We start from the raw sequence: 19094 nt of genomic DNA, 5'->3' as shown, positions 1-19094 counted from the left end.
GGCAGATATGAAGATTGTAAAATGAAGACAGTTACATCTGTGTGCACTGGTGAAATTACTGTATCTCCATAGCCCCAGCCACACTTCACCTGAAGACTACACTTGGTGTTGACACCCTGCATGGAATGTTAGGGGTATTGACTAGAATCATACAGCACAGGAGCCCTTTCATCTCCATTGTGTGTGCCAGCTCTTTAAAAGAGCTATCCAATTAGTTCCATTCCCCTTCTCTTTCCTATAATCCTCCAAGTTTTTACTTTTCAAGTACATATCAAATTTTCATTTCAAATTTATTATTGATTCTGCTTCAACCACTGTGTCAGGCACTGCATTCCAGATCATAATAGCTCTCTGCATAGAATAATTTCTCCTGATCTCCCTCCTGGCTTTTTTGCTAATTGTCAAAGTATCAAAATTAAAAACAGTTGAAAGTACACTTTTTTTTGCTTAGGCACAATACTAACTTATGAGCACAGTTGTTTTAAGTGTTAATTGTGGCCAGTTTCAGTTTCTAATATGTAAACTATGGCCAGTGAATTACGATGTTGATTCAAGTATTCAAACTTTCATTTCAAGATATGTTGATGTTTCCGCTTTTCCCAAAGTGCTGTCAAAGTTGCAAATTTTGATCTAAAGCCACATGTATTTAATAAAAAAGATGCCTGTTTAAGTTACTACATACTACCTCTGCAAATATATAATTCCTGAACACTTTGAAGAAACAGTTTTTTGTAACTGCCTATTGTTTATCTAAGTGATTTGTGCAATTTTGAAAAACAGATACATCTTCTATTGCCAACATAATCTCTATTTTGGGAAAGAAAAATATAAATAAAAATGAAGGGTTCATTAGTTTCATTTCTTGTGAGTAATCCATAGACTTATATTTCTTTGCAGTCAACATTACTATGGTGGATATTCTTCCCAATATTCAGCTCCCAATTTAATGTTAGAAAAATTGATGTTTTTCACACCATTTCATGTATTTTGTTCTGTCAATTTCAATAATGAAGGTAGTTTGAAATGTTTATTATACAGAATTGTAAAACTTTTAACAGTGCAGAGCTTTGTTTTTTGCAAGACTTGCCGTTTTCTTTCAGTCCAATAAGTTTTGTAAAATTTCAATTGATATAAAATTCTAAAATGCCACTTTAGCCTTATTTTTGATTAAGAACATCTAATTTGGTAATAGTATTCTATTGATTCTACTCCACACAGCCAATACACTCAGCAGATTGAGAAACTAGATGATGCTGGGTTCCTGTATTCCATCTGATATTGACCAAATGGTTCACAGAATAAGTCTCAGCGGTCTATCTGGCAATTGTAATTTGTAATTCAGATGAGTGAGAATGTGGTTACTCTTGCAGATATTTCCATTCTGATGTCAATGGGGATGACAGAAACGATATGGTTAAGCAAAGTCTCTCAGGTGTTGGATCAATATGTCCAGAGTGCATAATGACCAATTCCCAGCATCAGTCCATTGACAATGACAGAAATACTGCGTTATTGCCAGTTCAAATGAAGTAGACCCTTTTGGCATTGCATGTCAGAGACTGATGCTTACTTGTAGCAGGTCACCAACCAGACTCAGTGGGGCTGATTTTAAACCTCCTCCCAGCCCCACCTGAATTCAGGTTGGGAAGTGGGCATGGAGAAGCAACTATAATAGAGCAGGCATTTTAGTTGTTTCTTTCCCACCTCATTCTGGCCAATTGCAGGATACCCAGCAAACCATTGGAGTTTCTTTAAATATGCAGATTAGGCTCTGACATCATTGGGGCTGCATCTGCTTTTATAACCTGAGGCCTGAACTGGCAAACAGTAATAGCTTCCCCCCTGCCATACCTGCCAGGAACCGCACCTGAAGAGATCCAGTAAGTTTAAGGTGTTCTGGTTTTCTAGACCATCTCTGCCCCAGGATTCCCACCCCATCATCATCATTCACCTCCCTAACTTTCACCTGAGTCCCTGTCGCTCTTTTAATGGCTGGGTAAACATCTCTGGCTTCCCGTTTTGTTTGACAAGCAACATGTTAATGAGTTCTCGCCATTCACACACAATTGGAGTTTTGTGTGTTTAGGAGTATACCAGTAGTACCCAGAATCTAACTATTCAGTAGCAACTTAAACTTGTTTTTCATATGCTTCTCCAATTCTTTTAAAAGCAGACAGAAGTACTTGACTTGTTCTTGGCATTGCCTTTTTCTCAACTTCTAGAGCTGTGACTAGTGAAGTTCCGCAGGGATCAGTGCTGGGACCTTTGCTGTTTGTGGTATACATAAATGATTTGGAGGAAAATGTAACTGGGCTAATTAGTAAGTTTGCAGACGACACCAAGGTTGGAGGAGTTGCAGATAGTGAAGAGGATTGTCAAAGGATACAACGGGATATAGGTCGGTTGGAGACTTGGGCAGAGAAATGGCAGATGGAGTTTAATCCGGACAAATGCGAGGTAATGCATTTTGGAAGGTCTAATACAAGCAGGAATTACACAGTAAATGGCAGAACCCTTAAGTGCATCAACAGGCAGAGGGATCTAGGTGTACAGGTCCACAGGTCACTGAAAGTGGCAACGCAGGTGGATAAGGTAGTCAGGAAGGCATATGGCATGCTTGCCTTCATTGGCAGAGGTATTGAGTATAAAAGCTGGGAAGTCATGCTGCAGCTGTATAGAACCTTGGTTGGGCCACACTTTGGAATATTGCGTGCAATTCTGGTCACCACATTACCAGAAGGATATGGAGACGTTGGAGAGGGTACAGAGGAGGTTTACCAGGATGCTGCCTGGTCTGGAGGTTATTAGCTACGAGGAGAGGTTGGAGAAACTCGGATTGTTCCCACTAGAGAGACGGAGATTGAGGGGCGATTTGATAGAAGTTTACAAAATTATGAGTGGCAAGGACAGAGTAGATAGAAGCTTTTTCCCAGGGTGGAAGAGTCAATTACTAGGGGACATAGATTTAAGGTGAGAGGAGAAAACTATAAAGGTGATGTGCGGGGCAAGTTTTTTATGCAGAGGGTAGTGAGTGTCTAGAATTCGCTGCCAGAGGAGGTGGTGGAAGCAGATACGATAGTGGTGTTTAAGAGGCAGCTTGACAAATACATGAATAGGATGGGAATCGAGGGATATGGACCCCGGAAGTGCAAAATGTTTTAGTTGACAGGCAATATGATCGGCGCAGGCTTGGAGGGCCGAAGGGCCTGTTCCTGTGCTGTACTTTTCTTTGTTCTTTGGTCTCACCACAGATGGAACCCGAGGTTAACTGGGATATTTGACAGATGGAACCCGAGGTTAACTGGGATATTTGACTACTGTTCTCATGTTGCATGGTGGCTATCCCTGGTGAATGCGCCTGGAATGAGACAACTGTCTTTCATTTTACCAGTTATGAATCCCACAAATTCTATCAATTTCAATTATGAAGGTAGTTTGAAATGTTTATTATACAGACTATTCTGGCTCCAATGCACATTCAATGACTGCAGCCTTTTTCAACCTATATGAAGTAATTTTGGCTTAAAATGCACCCTTAAAAAATAGTGCTGAACCCAATTCCAAAATCATTTCCATGAAGAAACAAAATGATAAACTCCTAAAACATGACACCAATTATTCAAACAATTTGATGAGCCCCCCCCAAATATTAAATGTGTTTAAAAATTAGAACTTCTGAGTTGGCTCACATCCATTTCTCTAAGATAATGTTGTCACTAAGATTTTGGTACTAGTGGACATATACCACTGTATATACATTTGAATTCTGAAAAACACAGCATGTACAATTTTTTTTCCACGAGTTAGGGCTAGAAAGATTATTTTGAGCTATCTAACACTGGAATGAAGTCCTGTTGCAAATGGTGGTAATATTGTGACCAATTTGAGATGAAGGAACTTGCATTTAAATTGCATGTAACAGCTCTCAGAATATCCCAAAGCACTGAATTACTTTGAAATGTTGTTACTATGCAAATGATGCAGCAGCCATTTTGCACACAATCTGCAATGAGAATATCAGTTTATATTTGTAATGACATTATAGTCACTGTTGTAATGTAGGAAATAATTCATTGTACTAAGTCACCATTTAAATTGTTTATAGTCCACAGAAAACCTATAGAAATTTACTTGTGCCAAGAGAGGTTGAAAAACTACAATTGCAGTTTTTAAAAATCTTCAATAGCCAGTCTGATGCAGCATTAACATTGTCATTACTGGGACCACTAGTAGCTCTCCCCGGTTGAATGCATGTTGTTGAATGATTGGCAGACACTTCCATGCTACAGTTGTGGAGAAAACTGCAATGCAAGCAATTACATTTTAAACAAAATTAATCGCTTTTCACTTTGAACTTCATGGTAATTAGGTCGTCAATGCCAGCTTGCAGCTCATCGTGTTCCTGTACATCAGACACTCCTGCAGGAGTTCCGGTGAGGATCAGGTCCCCTTCTTCCAGTCTTATTATCCCACTGATGTAGCTGATGAGATAGGGGATGGGAAATATCATCTGCGAGGTGTGCCCTTGCTGTCTGAGTTGCCCATTGACCTTCAGCCAGAGAGTCAGGCCGTGCGGCTCGGGGAGCCTGTCCTTGGGGATGAAGTCGCTGACCGGACATGAGCAGTCGAAGGCTTTGGCCAGAGTCCAGGGGTGTCCTTTCCTCTTACATTCCTCCTGGGTGTCCCGGGCCGTCATGTCCAGGCATAGTGCGTAGCCCCCCAGGTAGCCCATAGCCTCCTCCTGCGGGATGGAGCTGCCGCCCTTTGCCAACACCAAGCCCAGCTCCACCTCGGGCTGCAGCCGGCGGCTGTAGCGGGGTGGTCGGATCGCTGAGCCCGGCCGCAGATAGGCGCTGGGCGGCTTGAGGAACAGCAGCGGCTCGGCGCCGGGCAGCGGGTTCCCCAACTCCCGAGCGTGTTCAGCATAATTCCTGCCCACGCAAACAATCTTCCTGCCCCACTCCCAGAATGAGTGCAAATCCTTGGCAGACATCACACTAGCCCCAAACACACCGGGTTCAATCTCTGACAACCCCTTCGGCAAAATCCCAGCTGCACCCCGACCCTTTTTGATTATTTTACCCTTCACAAATGGCAACCTTTGCGCCGCCCAAGGGTTATAGGGAAATGTTGCAATTGGCTGAGATTGCCCAATGAAGGAGCAGTTCAGGGTTGGAGGTGAAAGGCTGATGTGTGGCTGTGGATCCTCCCAGTGGCGATCTCCGGCTCCCGGTTTCCAGCTCTGACTATGCTGGTGAAGCTGCACCGACTCGGCAGTGTGATTGTGCTGACAGCTGCTGCTCACAGGCTCGGTAGGTGCTCGCTTCCTTTCCCTTGCTCTCAGGGTGACTGTCACACAACCTTCCCCAATCAGCTAAATTACAGATGCGTTTGTCAGTCCAGCTGGTGTCGTGTCAAATGCAACAACAGTTTGTTTTCAATAATACATTCAGGTGTTCTCCTAGTTGCAAACATTTGTATCATTATGTCTTTGTAGTATTTTTCAAAAGGTTTATATTCTGTTAAAAACAAAGATTGTCGTTCGTATTTGTCGAGTTTAACTTTTCATGTACCTAAATGTTTTATGATACTTTACATGATGTTCTTTTAAAATACTCCTGTAATCCAGAAGCTATTCTAGCTAATTAAATTAAAGTGGCAAAATGCCTCTTCCTCGGTTTTGAGAGTTTTTTTCGTGGGCCTGCCAGTTAGCACAGAGGCCGTGCTGAACATTTACAAGTGTTGACTAGGGATTAATACAGTGTATCAGGCCCTGGTAAATTTTTTGCATTGGGGAGGTGCTCAAACAAGATTATGGATTTTGATTATATAGAGCTGTGTTTAAAATACGAGCTCCTATTCTCTGTTCAGATACTTTCAAGGAAATAAAGACATGTATGTTTTGGAAACGTCATGGCTGGCCTGTCACTGACATAGTATAGAATAGAAAAACGGAGGGAGGCAATCTGGTCCACTCGTGAATATCCTAGTGGACGACTATAGAGCAGCATTAATGGAAACTTGGACAAAAAGGCCACTCGTTATCTTGGTTAAAAAAATAATGTGCAAAGGATGAGGAGCGGAAAAAACTGAAGTAGTGTGATAAAAACGAACGACTCTTTTAACAAACTGACTAATTGCATATTAAACCAAGTTGATGTACGTACATGGGTGTAGGCCAATATTCTGGTGTTTGATGGTGTGTGGTTTCTGGAGTTTACCAACATCCAGGAGATTCTATGCTTAAATCTTTATCTCCTACACATCATAAAACAGCACCCCACAGTTTACGTGAATAATACTGCAGGTGCTCCCCTATTAATAGGAAGTGCGGCTTCTAAATAAATAAGCTTTGTGTTACAACATGCAACATTTTCCATATTAAATAAACATCTTGTACAGGTATAACTATTCCGAAACTTATTCAGACATTTGTAATCATATTCAAATAGATTCAGTGCAAATTGACGTTGCTTTATAAAGATGCAGGCCTCTTTCAGTGCCAGCTTTCCTTTAATCCAATTGATTATGACTGATATCAATCAGGGGTAATGGAGCCTTTTCCTGATTTGACATGAAATGCAAAGGATAAAGGGAACTCAGAGAGATGACAATATAAAATGGGGCTCTTTGGCCATAACTGTGTTAGCTCAAATGAAACTGTTTAATCAAATCCAACCAGTTTAAAAATGCATCACTATACACTTGGAAATGGAGACAGTGTTTCCTGGCCTAAGTTAAAGATGAGATTAAAGAACACGGCTTGCTTTATTGCAGAATATCTACTTCCAAAACAAGTTAAATCTGTACCAATCTGATTTTAGCCAGGTCTGTGGTTGGATGTTACAACTGGCCTCAGCATCCTGGTCTAGGAAAAGTTAAAATAGGCCATGATGCTTACAGAATGATCTGTGCTGGAAGTGCATTTTGGTGCTGTTGAATAAGACAGAAATGAAATATAAATGAGCACAGAGAGAATATTTGTTTGGGTGAGGTAGGGGAGGGCTAATAGCATCCATAAAAATTACCATAGCAAACCTAAGCACTCAGAATAGGAGAACAGAAAGTTGGGCTTGCAGGGAGGGGGGGAGGGGGGGGGTGTGGAATGGTGGGGGAGAAGGGGAATAATGACTTAAACAAATAATCATGGTTTAGGATGTTGTGTAGCATCCTTTGATTCTAAAACTAGAGACCCCTTTACAAAACAAAAAACAATTTTATACTCTTGTCAATTAACAGTTCGTGATTTTCAATGTTGATACAAATGTTCAGGAATCATTGAATCATTTATATAATTTCATATGTGTTTATTTACCATATCTGTTTGCAGGTTCATTTTACTTACACTCTGGAAGTGCCATTAGAAAGTCTGAAACCATTATTCAGGCAAACATGAAGGTTGAATTGTTGCCAGCACTCGCTGATAACTATATGTATCTCCTCATTGATAATGAGACCAGAGAAGCAGCAATAGTGGATCCAGTGGAGCCACAGAAGGCAAGCAGAAAAAAAAAATCTTTTTGAAATATTTTAGCTAGTTAGATGTTGGTAAACTTTCTTATTTGATTAAAATGCTATTGAAGCAGATCAGAAGTTCTCTCTTGTATGTGCTTTGTGGCTGTAACACAAATGGGCCGGGTTTATGATTCTTTTCAGGTGTTTATATGTATTCCCTAAATCAGCTCTTGGGTGATCTTACAAAAGCCAATTCAATTAATGCAGCATAACCACAGTTTGGCCTTTAACGTGAATGAAGTACAGCACTGGTTGAGTATCAATTAATTCAAAACTCACAGAAGTATCTACTTATAACGGTTTTATTCTGCTACATCTGTAACACTTATTATAGGGTTTAAAATCAGCTCTTACAGAAGTATATTTCAAAAAGAACTTGACTATTAACTTGATTCAATTTAACATAATATACAATTTTGGAAATACGGCATTTAAAGTTCAAATTAACAGAGCACAACAGTACAATTTTCAAATTTAAAATAACTGCTTGGTAAAGTTACTTTTTGCAGTAGATAAATCACTGATCTATTTCCAACATTAAATTATAATTTAGACAATGTTGTTATGCAGGCATATAACATTGGATAGAAGGTTAATCGATTAACCAAGAACAGATGATCTAATCATTTATCACATTGCTGTTTGCGGGAGTGTGCAAATTGACTGTCAAGTCTGCTATATAGCAACACTTCAAAGTATTTCATTATGAAGCTGTAAAGTGCTTTGGGACTTTTTGAAGTCATGAAAAGTATTATAAAAATGTAATATATTGACGATTGACCAGTTAAACTGCTGAAACTCCTGTAGTGTGCCTATACACAATAAGAGAGGGCCCTAAGCTTTGGCAATTGCCAACCTGTGCCTAATAGCTTTCTGAACTGCATTCTTATGGGGAAATGGTGCACAATCCATATCATGCAATCAGAGCTTATCCGAACCCACTGACCAACAAAAATGAATGTTATGTGTGTAATGATAATACCACCTAGATGAAGAAAATGGAAAATTCTGATGGATTTTACAAATAGGATATGAAATCCACTGTTTCACTTGGTTTCTACATCATATCACCAGCGATATACTTTTCCAATTTCTTTGTAAATTAGTAATTATAGTTCATAACATTCAATTACCAAATTACTGAAGTTCATTTTCGAAGACCTGAGCTTTGAAAGTTGCAAATAAAGTTCAGTTCCAAGTGAGTTATCTCTGTTTTGTCTGTGTTTTCTTTTAGGTAGTTGAAGCAGTCAAAAAGCACGGAGTAAAACTGACTACAGTTCTTACCACACATCACCACTGGTAAGCATGTGCTGTTTTTTTAAAAGCGAACTTTAAAAAGGGAGTGAATAACATATCCAACAGAGAAAACACCAATGGTAGCCAGTATAAACCTGCAATAAAATTCAGGATTCAAGTTGATTTTGGGTTCTTGGCTCAGTCTATTCCTTACAGGTGTGTGTCAGTTGCTTCTGTATTCAGGTCTGGACTTAACAAAAAAGCAAGATTTAGAGAACAGCAGTCTACATTTATATAGTGCTTTTAACATAGAAAACACGCAAGGGCAGTCTGTAGAATAGATGCAGCAGTAGTGGAAGAGTTAAATGAGATAACCAAATGTATGAGCAAAAATAAATGTTTTGAGGAGATGCTTAAAGGCTGAAAGGGTGTGGTGAACTTTAGGGAGGGAACTCCAGAGTGTAAGTTTGAGACAGCTTGAAGGATCTATCACTGATGATGGTGCAATAAGGAAGGGAGAGATGCACAGGCAATCAAAGTCTGAGAACCAAAGGGCATTGGTTGGGAGGTAAGATTGTAGAGGTATGGCGAGATAAGACCATGAGTAGCAAACATTTTAAGTTGGTGGTTACAGAGAGCCAATAAAGATAAGCAACTTAATGCAGCACAGGATGGTGGGGACAACAATTGGAGTTTGTGAAGGGTGGGATTTGGAAGGTCAACAAGGAGGACATTGGAAGTGTTCAGTCTAGAAGTGGCAAAGGTGTGGATAAGGATTTCAGCAACAGTTGGGTGTGGAAGGCAATGTTGCCAAGGTGGAAGTTAGAGGACTTAGTGAGGGGTATGCTGTTGATGAGGTGGAAGTTAGAGGATTTAGTGAGGGGTATGCTGTTGATGAGGTGGAAGTTAGAGGATTTAGTGAGAGGTATGCTGTTGATGAGGTGGAAGTTAGAGGATTTAGTGAGAGCTATGCTGTTGATGAGGTGGAAGTTGAAGGATTTAGAGGTATGCTGTTGATGAGGTGAAAGTTGGAAGACTTAGTGAGAGGTATGCTGTTGATGAGGTGGAAGTTGAAGGATTTAGAGGTATGCTGTTGATGAGGTGAAAGTTGAAGGATTTAGAGGTATGCTGTTGATGAGGTGAAAGTTGGAAGACTTAGTGAGAGGTATGCTGTTGCTGAAGTGGAAGTTGAAGGATTTAGAGGTATGCTGTTGATGAGGTGAAAGTTGAAGGATTTAGAGGTATGCTGTTGATGAGGTGGAAGTTGAAGGATTTAGTGAGAGGTATGCTGTTGATGAGGTGGAAGTTGGAGGATTTAGTGAGAGGAATACTGCTGATGCTATATGGGGCTGAATAGGATGCTGAGATTGTGCACGGTACTGATTTGGCCCTAGCAAGAGGCAAGGGGATAGCATTGGTGGTAAGGTCATGAATATGTTCTTTAACTTAATTTGTATCAACATGCTGATAGGAATAGCTAGGGAATTATAGAGAAGGATATGGTGATGACATGGCAGTTGGTGAATAATATAGAGGGTGCAGGGCCTTGGGATAATGGTGCATCGCAAAATAAGACAACAGCACAAAGTGCAAGCAATGGCACTGAGATGGTGTTCCCATGCAAAATTGACTGGAACAGTGGCAATGGGTAAGGAAAGCAATGCCACTAAGGGGATTATCAATAAAAACTGAGAGAGATTGCAGTGCCAGATCAAGGGGACAACTGATACACAGTCTGGTTATAGAGAGAGTGTTTCTGTCAGTGGGTATCTATCATCTCCCTCACCACCCACCCCACAACTGTGTGCACATGCAATAGCTACTTTCCTGTATTATTTGATACCTAGTTTTGATGATATTGTCCTGCCATCTTGTTTCCAGGGACCACGCTGGAGGTAACAAGGAGCTGGTGAAGAAAGTACCAGGTCTTCAGGTCTATGGTGGTGATGACCGGATTGGAGCTCTCACTTGTAGAGTGACACACAAGAAAACATTCCAGGTACATCACCAGAATCTGAGCATGTACTAACTAGAAGGATCACCTGTATCATAATCATTGTAAATAAGCTCCTGTTGCTTTCAGTTTGTCAGCCATAGCTGTATTATGTAAATTAATTTCAATCGCGTTTGTGAATTTATAAATGAGCTGATGAATAAGATTCAAATTATTTTGATGCTGCAGTATCCATTTTCCAAGACAAATAATTGCCTTCTCATTAAGAAAGGTTAAGTTTGCTGTCTTTCATTTCCCTGGAGGCTAATTCGGTACACTGCCCAGCTTGAAGTGGTTTGGGCTATGGACTTCTTGATGATTAACTGGTTTCCCAGGAGATATAGTTACAGTAGAATGAATGAGTCAGCTTTGTATGTCTGCTTGTCCTCTCTCTCCCCTCCCCCAAAGCAATATTTTGCCATAATTGCAGCCTTGCTAGAAGTTCTTTCAATTTTCTACCACTGAGGGCAAGTGTTAGGTGACCTTCCACCTCTGAGTGTACCCATCTCATCTACTGGCTGTGCCCTGTGCAGTCCCAAGTTTTGCAGCTTATCCCCTGCAGTGCTATTTTTAAATGAGGATTTTTTTTTGCACGAGGAAAATGAATTATACATTGTCCTCTGCCTGTTTTACTTGTTTTATATAAAGCTTGTTCATAGTTTAATTTATGAAATCAAAATGGTTTGGGGGAAAAGAGATACTATAGAATGTTAACAAAATGGCTAGGTCAATGATACTTAGAGTGAATAAAACGGTGTTTAAAAATTAAACTAACTACAAGACGTTATGTGCTTAACCATTCAGGTTGGCTCTTTGAATGTGAAATGCCTGTTTACACCCTGTCATACATCAGGACATATCTGCTACTTTGTGACAAAAGAGAATAGCAGTGAAGCACCAGCTGTATTCACTGGTGAGTGTAGCTGAAACCTCCCTCTACAGTGTAACAAAATAATCATTCAACATGTAGATAGTTCTAGCCTGTACTAAATACTCAATAGATATTTGTTATTTTCAAATAAAAGTAAGCCACATTTGCCTCTGCTGAGAGTGTGGCTTGTTGAGTACTAAGCAATCTTAATGTAATAAGGCCTAATGACTTTCTTTTAAGTTTTTATAGATTAGATTAGATCTGAAACATTCTTGACTGCCTACTGTATTGACTCTGTTTACATTTGTCTGGAGAGAAATCTCAAGTTGCTAGTTTTGATTAACCAAGTTTATGAATTTTCAAATTAAGACATTTGGGCACACCCATTTTTGAGTATTCGGGTTGGGCGTGCGCAGTGCAGAGAACCAACCCTGTGCCTGAATTGTGAGTTTTGAGGCACTCTCCATTCAGGTCTTGAGCCTTGTTTACATTGAGCTAGTGGAGCCCCCTGCAATGCATGGTCAGGTAAGTGAGGAAGGGAGGTAACCAGGAAGTGGAGGAGGTTGAGAATGAGGGTAACTGGGGTGGGCGGTTGGGGTAGCTGGAAGGAAGGAGTACTTAGCAGGAATAATTAGGGAGGTAGTTAGTGGAAGTGTTTGGGGTGTGAGAAGAAGGAAGAGTAAGCGGTAAACAGGGAGGTTACCAGTGTCATATCTTAGCCCAGCTGCTGAAGAATAAAACTGGAACCTAGTCTTTATACACTTTACAGACACACACATTACATGCAACCCCAATTCTCCAATTGAACAATCACGGTTTCAGCCTGCTCCTGTATTTATGAGCACGGTTGAATCCCCAGTTAATTCTCCACCACCTGTATACAATTAAACCCCAAATATACAATTAATAAGCGGCAGTGTAGGTAGCGGGTTGGGGTGGGGAGGGAGAGGGGCAGATAGTGGTGGCATTCGGGATGAGAGGGGGGAGTTAGGGGGTAGAGGGAGGGAGTGAGTGTGGTGGATTGAACATCAATGATTGGGGGTGGGGGGGTGGTGGGATAGACCCCGATGACCAGCAGCAGCCCACTTCATCCTGGCTCTTCGATCAGATGAGTATGTTTTGAAAACATCTTGTTGGTGGCTGCCTGCAGTGCTTCTTTTAAGGAGCTCTAGCTATCGGCCCCATTTAGACCTGCTTTTCCTGAATGCAGCTAACAAAAGCTACCTCGGGCCAAACCATGCATTCTTAGGTGATGGGGCCTCAAACAGGAATTAGGTTCCTTCTCTGGACTTGAATGGAAAATATAGGAAATATTTTCTACTAGTATGACTTATTATTGAATGATCACTTGCTGCCTGCTATATTGGAAGCTCAGGACCGCTGTTCAACACCTTTGTTGTTGCTCTGCTGAATTTCCAGGCCATGTTGTTTTAAGAAACACGTTATCAGTATTTTATAAGAAGTTATTTGACACAAATATGGAGAGTTTCAAGGGTTGTTGGCACTTTTAGTTCACAATGCCTCTTAAAAAGGGTGCGGAGAGTGGGAGAGACCAGTTTGAAAAGGGCGAGGAGAGCGGCGGGGACTTCAGTTTAACTTTGGGAGTGAGAGGTTAAAACAGCGAGACTTTGGGACAGAGAGGTTAAAACAGAGATTCTGGGACAGAGGTTAAAACAGAGAGGCTCAAGTAGGAGTAAGAGTAAAGTAAAAGTAAGGGTTCATGTTCTACTTAGTTAAGATATGTCTAGGGAACTCAGTCCCATGATTTGCTCATCCTGCGCTATGTGGGAAATCCTAGATGCTCCTGGTGGTCTGGATGGCCATATGTGCAGGAGGTGCTTCTGACTGGGACAACCTGAGCTCCGGGTTTTGGAGCTTGAGCAGCAGCTGGGGGCACTACGGTGCATTCACGAGGCTGAGAGGTTTGTGGATAGCAAGTTTCAGGACGTGGTCACCCCACAGCTTAAGGAAGTGGAAAAAGAGAGGGAATGGGTGACTGCCAGACAGAAGAAGGGGAGCAGGCAGGTAGTGAGGGAATCCCCCGCGTGCATCTCGCTCGCAAACCATTTTTCAGCCTTGGAAAACGGTGAGAGTGACTGTTCCTCTGGAGGCCAACCAGAGCCAAGGCTATGGCACTGCAGGTGGTCCAGCTGCTCAGTGGGGGAGGAAGAAGTGTGGAAGGGCAATGGTGGTAGGGGATTCGTTAGTGAGGGGAGTGGACAGGCGCTTCTGTGGCCATAGACGTGACTCCAGGATGGTATGTTGCCTCCCGGGTGCCAGGGTCAAGGATGTCACGGAACGACTACAGGGCATTCTGAAGGGGGAGGGTGAACAGCCAGAGGTCGTGGTCCATGTTGGGACCAATGACATAGGAAGAAAGAGAAATGAGGCCCCTCAAGCAGACTTTAGGGAGTTAGGTAGGAAATTGAAAAGCAGGACTTCAAAGGTAGTAATCTCCAGATTACTCCCAGCGCCACGCAGTAGTGGGTATAGGAACAGTAGGATAGAGCAGATGAATGCGTGGCTGGAGAGATGGTGCAGGAGGGAGGGCTTTAGATTCCAGGGGCATTGGGACCATTTCTGGGGGAGGTGGGACCTGTACAAGTTGGATGGGTTACATCTGAACAGGAATGGGACTAACATCCTCGCGGGAAGGTTTGCTAATGCTGTTGGGGTGGATTTAAACTAAATTGGCAGGGGGATGGGATCCTGAAAAGTAGCTCAGAGGGGAGAGAAACTGAGATGGAATTAGAAGTTAAAATGCTAGTGAGTGAGCCTGGAAGGCAGAGGAAACATAGGCTAGATAAGAAAGGAGTGAGTTTAGCAAGGCTAAATGGAATATATTTTAATGTAAGGAGCCTGAGGAATAAGACAGACAAGCTGAGGGCACAGATAGGCACGTGGGAGTATGATATCATAGCTATGACCGAGACTTGGCTAAAAGAAGGGCAGGATTGGCAGCCTGGTTATAGGGTATTCAGATGAAATGGAGAAGGGGATTGAAAAGAGGTGGGGGGTCACAATATTGATCAATAAATCAATTATAGCAGTGAGGAGGGATGATATCTTGGAAGGATCATCAAATAATGCCATATGGGTAGAAGTAAAAAACACAAAAAGGGCAAACATGCTGTTGGGTGTGTACTATAGGCCCCCAAACGGGGAGAGATAGAGGATCAAATAATTGATCAAATTTCAGAGAAGTGTAAGAATAATAAAGCAGTAATATTTGGGGATTTTAATTACCCAAATATTGGGCTGAATCTTTCCGTCGGCGAGCAGGGGGCGGAGCCCGCTCGCTGACGCGGGCCCCCCGACATTATTGCGCCCCATTTAAATCTTCAGGAAGGCGGGGGCACAGCGAGATCAGCTGTCCGCCCGCCGACCTGTCAATGGCCAATTGAGGCCATTGACAGGATAACTAAAACAATTAAAGGCCCTGCCCGTCCAACCTTAAGGCTGGCGGGCAGGCCAGGAGCCCCGGCAGGCTTCTGAAAAAACATGAAACCTCATCCGCCAGCGGGATGAGGTTTCATGTAGGGTTTAAAAAAATTTATTAAAGTTTCAGTGAAATTTATTAACACGTCCCATCTTGTGTGACATTGTCACATGAGGGGCACATGTTAAGGATTTTTTTTTTCTATTTTTAAAGTTTATAAAGCTGTCAGCGATCTCCCTAAGGCTGCACTTAGCCTCAGGGAGGTGTGCGCTCTTTCGTGCGCATGCGTGAATGCACTCTCGCATTTGGGGAATCCCCCCCCCCCCCCGGCCCGCACAGGAAGCGAATAGCGCTTCCCGCCGGGCGACACACTGGGCGGGCCTTAATTGGCCCACCCACTTAAAATGGCAGCGGGGCCCGCTTCTCCGGCAGGGATCGGCTCCCCACCCACTGGAGATTGGGTCAGGCCCACCCGCCCGACAGGCAGAAAATTCTGCCCATTAACTGGGATAGTTTTAGTGTGCAAGGTAGGGAGGGAGCAAAATTCTTAAGTTGCACCCAGGAGAACTCTTTTTAGCCAGTGCGTAGAATGCCCAACAAGGGAGGCGGCAGTTCTGGAGCTAATATTCAGAAATGAGCCCGAACAGGTGGAAGGCGTATCAGTAGGGGAGCGTTTTGGAGATAGTGACCATAACTCAGTTAGTTTAGGATAATTATGGAAAAGGATAAGGTTAGGCCAGGAATAAAAGTTCCAAGCTAGGGAAAGTCTAATTTTACTAAGATGAGATACGATTTGGCCCAAGTGGACTGAGAGCAGCTACTTGCGGATAAAATTGTGTTAGAGCAGTGGGAGGCATTCAAGGAGGAAATAGCGAGAGTACAGGGTAAATATGTTCCTATAAAGACAAGGGGGGACCAAGTCTGGAGAACCCTGGATGTCAAGGGACATAAAGTTTTAGGACTAAGGAAAGAAGGGAACCTTATGGCAGATACCGAGGGCTCAATACAGCAGAGTCCCTACAGGAGTATAAAAAGTGCAGGGGGGAATCTTAAAAAAAAATTAGGAAAGCTAAGAGAGTGCATGAGAAAGCTTTGGTGAGTAGAATAAAGGAAAAATCCAAAGGGAATTCTTAAAATATAAAGAGCAACAGAATAACTAGAGAAAGAGTAGGGCTAATTAGGGACCATAGAGATAATCTGTGTGTGGATCTGGAAGATATGGGTACAGTCCTCAATGAATAATTTGCATCAGTCTTCACAATGGAAAAGGTTATAGGCATCAGGGTGGAGGACTGTGAAATATTAGAGGAAATTAACATGAGAGAGACAGAGGAGGTACTAGCGGGTTTAGCGGCCTTAAAAGTGAATAAATCCACAGGCCCGGATGAAGTGTATCCCAGGCTGTTGAGAGAGGCAAGGGAAGAGATATCAGGGGCCCTGGTAATAATTTTCAAATCCTCTCTGGCCACAGGTGAGGTGCCAGAGGACTGCTAATGTTGTCCCATTATTAAACGAGGGAGGAAGGGATAGACCAGGAAATTACAGGCCAGTCAGTCGAACCTCGGTGGTGGGGAAGTTCCTAGGAAGAATTTTGCGGGACAGAATATATCTGCACTTGATGAAACACAGATTAATCAGGGATAGTCAGCATAGATTTGTTAAGTCATGTTTGACAAACTTGATTGAATTTTTTGAGGAGGTAACCAGGAGTGTTGATGAGGGTAAAGCATTTGATGTAGTCTACATGGATTTTAGCAACGCTTTTGATAAGGTCCCTCATGGGAGACTGGAACTTACTGCCTGAGAGGGTGGTTGAGTCATAAACTCTCGAACAGTTAAGAAATATGTAGATATTCACTTGCATTGCCATAGCCTCCGGGGTTATAGGCCAGGCGCTGGAAAACAGAGTTAGTGTTGTTAGATCTTTGTTGACTGGCGTGGACATGATGGACTGAATGGCCTCCTGTGCTATAAACGTCTATGATTCTGAGTCTAAAACCTTATTTGAAGTTAGTTTTAGAAAAGATCAAACATGCAAGAGGTCAAGATGCCCTCCATCAGTAACTGTGGCCTTCCTTCTCTTTATTACCACCTTCTTCTGCAGAGATACCTACTGTGACACCAACAACATCAGCCTTTTCCTAAGCAGCCAGAAGTAATTGCAGTAAAAGAAAAGAAAAACTGGCACTTATATAGTGCCATTCACATCCCTAGGCAAAGTGCTTTACAGCCAATTGGGTGCTTTTTGAAATTCTAACCCTGGGAATCCAGCAGCCCATTTGCACACAGCAAGCTCCCACAAAAACAAATCTGATAATGACCAAATTTTTCTTAATGATGTTGGATATTTTTGTGCAAGTCGTATGCTTCAAATGGTAACTGAGTAGCGTAGTGCTGCTTTACTGATATTTATGCACTAGGACATTACAGATATTTGTTTAAAGTGAATCTGACTTGTGGCAGTCTTTATTCTGCATGAGACTGTCCCATCCTTGCATTCTGACTGTTACTAAGAATAAATGCTTGTCATGGAAGAAAGAGTCCAAAGCTAGTCTTTTACCTCAAGCTGGTTTATTCTCAAGCCAGCTCTTCCGTACAACAAACTTTTCCAGTCCCTTCCACGCCAGAATGTTACAGCTGCACCCATTTATAATATTTTGATGGGTAAACCAATTCCTATCACCTGTTTTAACAAGCAGTTGTCTTTAACAATGTAATTGCTGTACAATGTAATTGCAGTCAACCAGCAGATTGTCAAGGTCCAAGGAGAAATGTTTATTGTAGCTGTTTCAGAGAACCAATATCTTTACACATTTTTGGGTTGAAAAAACTGAAATATTTACTGAGTTAAAATGTAGTTCAGTGTTTAAAATATAATTTTGAAAGATTAACAGTGTAATTACTGGGGTGGGGAGGGGCTGTGGGCTTTGCAATGCTAATCTGTATATAATTTATAGTCTGTTTTAAGTTTGAATCACTGCTCAGCATATGGTCCAGTAATGTGTCCAAATGAATCTGTCTTGTAGAACCGAGTCTCCATCTGACGATGGCATAGAGTGTATCGAACATGAAGCTTCATTAAAGCATGGTCAGAAAAAATAATGTAATTACTGATACATTGACACTGACCTGGGTTTTGCTTTAGTAATAATGACAAAACTGTCAGCATTCATCATCATAACTCCTCTGAAACTGACAGCAACATCTCAAGTCTGCAAATGTGTAGTCAAACATAGAAATAAGAAGTTTCTTCCAGTGGCGTTATATTTCTGAAGAAGCTGCAGTGTAGCGGGAACCACAGACTGCAATCAATTAGAAATCATTTGACTGATGACAACTTCCATTCTTACGATCTCAGTTAAAACCCTTGAAAAGGTTACACCTTGTTGAGATGTAACAGTTTTTAATAGCTCAATACTGCTGAACAGCCTCACTGGCCCTGAAAGTGTAATTTTATTAGTTGAATATTAAATTTCTCTTATGATATGAAATTCCACATTTAAAAAAAAAATAAAAGTTTATTACAGTTTAGTTCCTCCCTTAACCCCATGTGTATGTCCAAATCATACATTTTGCTATCTGTAAAATTTAAAAATCAAAGTAAAAGGATTCAGTTGTTTTACTTTCTAATTTGCTATCTGTGAGATTACTTCAATGTGATTGGTTGTTTATCTTGCTTGATGACATCACTGCTGCTGGATGCCTGGAGATCTCCTTGACTTGGCGCCAGATTAAAATTAACGTGCGAAAAGGAAAAACCTGCACCACGGAGATCACAAGATCTTTATGGGCACCTTCCTTCAAGATTATCAGCGAGTGATGTTGCTTTATTACTGCCCACAAAATCCAGCCCAAAATGCCAATTAAACTATCTTAGTTCTTTTGCCAATTGCCTTAAATCTGTGCCCCTTCTTACTGACCCTCCTGTCACTGGAAACAATTGCTCCCCGTGTACTCAATCAAAACCCCTTATAGTTTTATTTTTACGAACTAACTTTAAATTTTAAAGCTTTTTTTTTAATCCTTTTGTGGGATATGCG

The 19094-nt window shown here is 41.7% G+C and overlaps 2 protein-coding genes across 2 annotated transcripts in view; one reads left to right on the top strand and one right to left on the bottom strand.

Annotated features, from left to right (window-relative positions):
* Nucleotides 1-3416: 3416 nt before the first annotated feature.
* fahd1 (fumarylacetoacetate hydrolase domain containing 1) lies at nt 3417-5115 on the bottom strand. The gene has a single exon (XM_078558659.1). The coding sequence runs from the start codon at nt 4991-4993 to the stop codon at nt 4334-4336; it is 660 nt and encodes a 219-aa protein (XP_078414785.1). The 5' UTR covers nt 4994-5115; the 3' UTR covers nt 3417-4333.
* Nucleotides 5116-5148: 33 nt separating this feature from the next.
* The window catches only part of hagh (hydroxyacylglutathione hydrolase), a 29310-nt gene continuing 15364 nt past the window's right edge, over nt 5149-19094 (top strand). Inside the window, exons 1-5 of the mRNA XM_078558658.1 lie at nt 5149-5312; nt 7331-7497; nt 8750-8814; nt 10633-10750; nt 11549-11657. Of these exons, the coding sequence (XP_078414784.1) occupies nt 5249-5312; nt 7331-7497; nt 8750-8814; nt 10633-10750; nt 11549-11657 (523 nt within the window). The 5' untranslated portion in view covers nt 5149-5248. The remainder of the gene's footprint in view (nt 5313-7330; nt 7498-8749; nt 8815-10632; nt 10751-11548; nt 11658-19094) is intronic.

The sequence above is a fragment of the Cetorhinus maximus genome, chromosome 15 (genome assembly GCF_964194155.1).
Source record: "Cetorhinus maximus chromosome 15, sCetMax3.hap1.1, whole genome shotgun sequence".
Taxonomy (NCBI): domain Eukaryota; kingdom Metazoa; phylum Chordata; class Chondrichthyes; order Lamniformes; family Cetorhinidae; genus Cetorhinus; species Cetorhinus maximus.
This window is presented reverse-complemented; position numbering and strand designations above follow the sequence as displayed.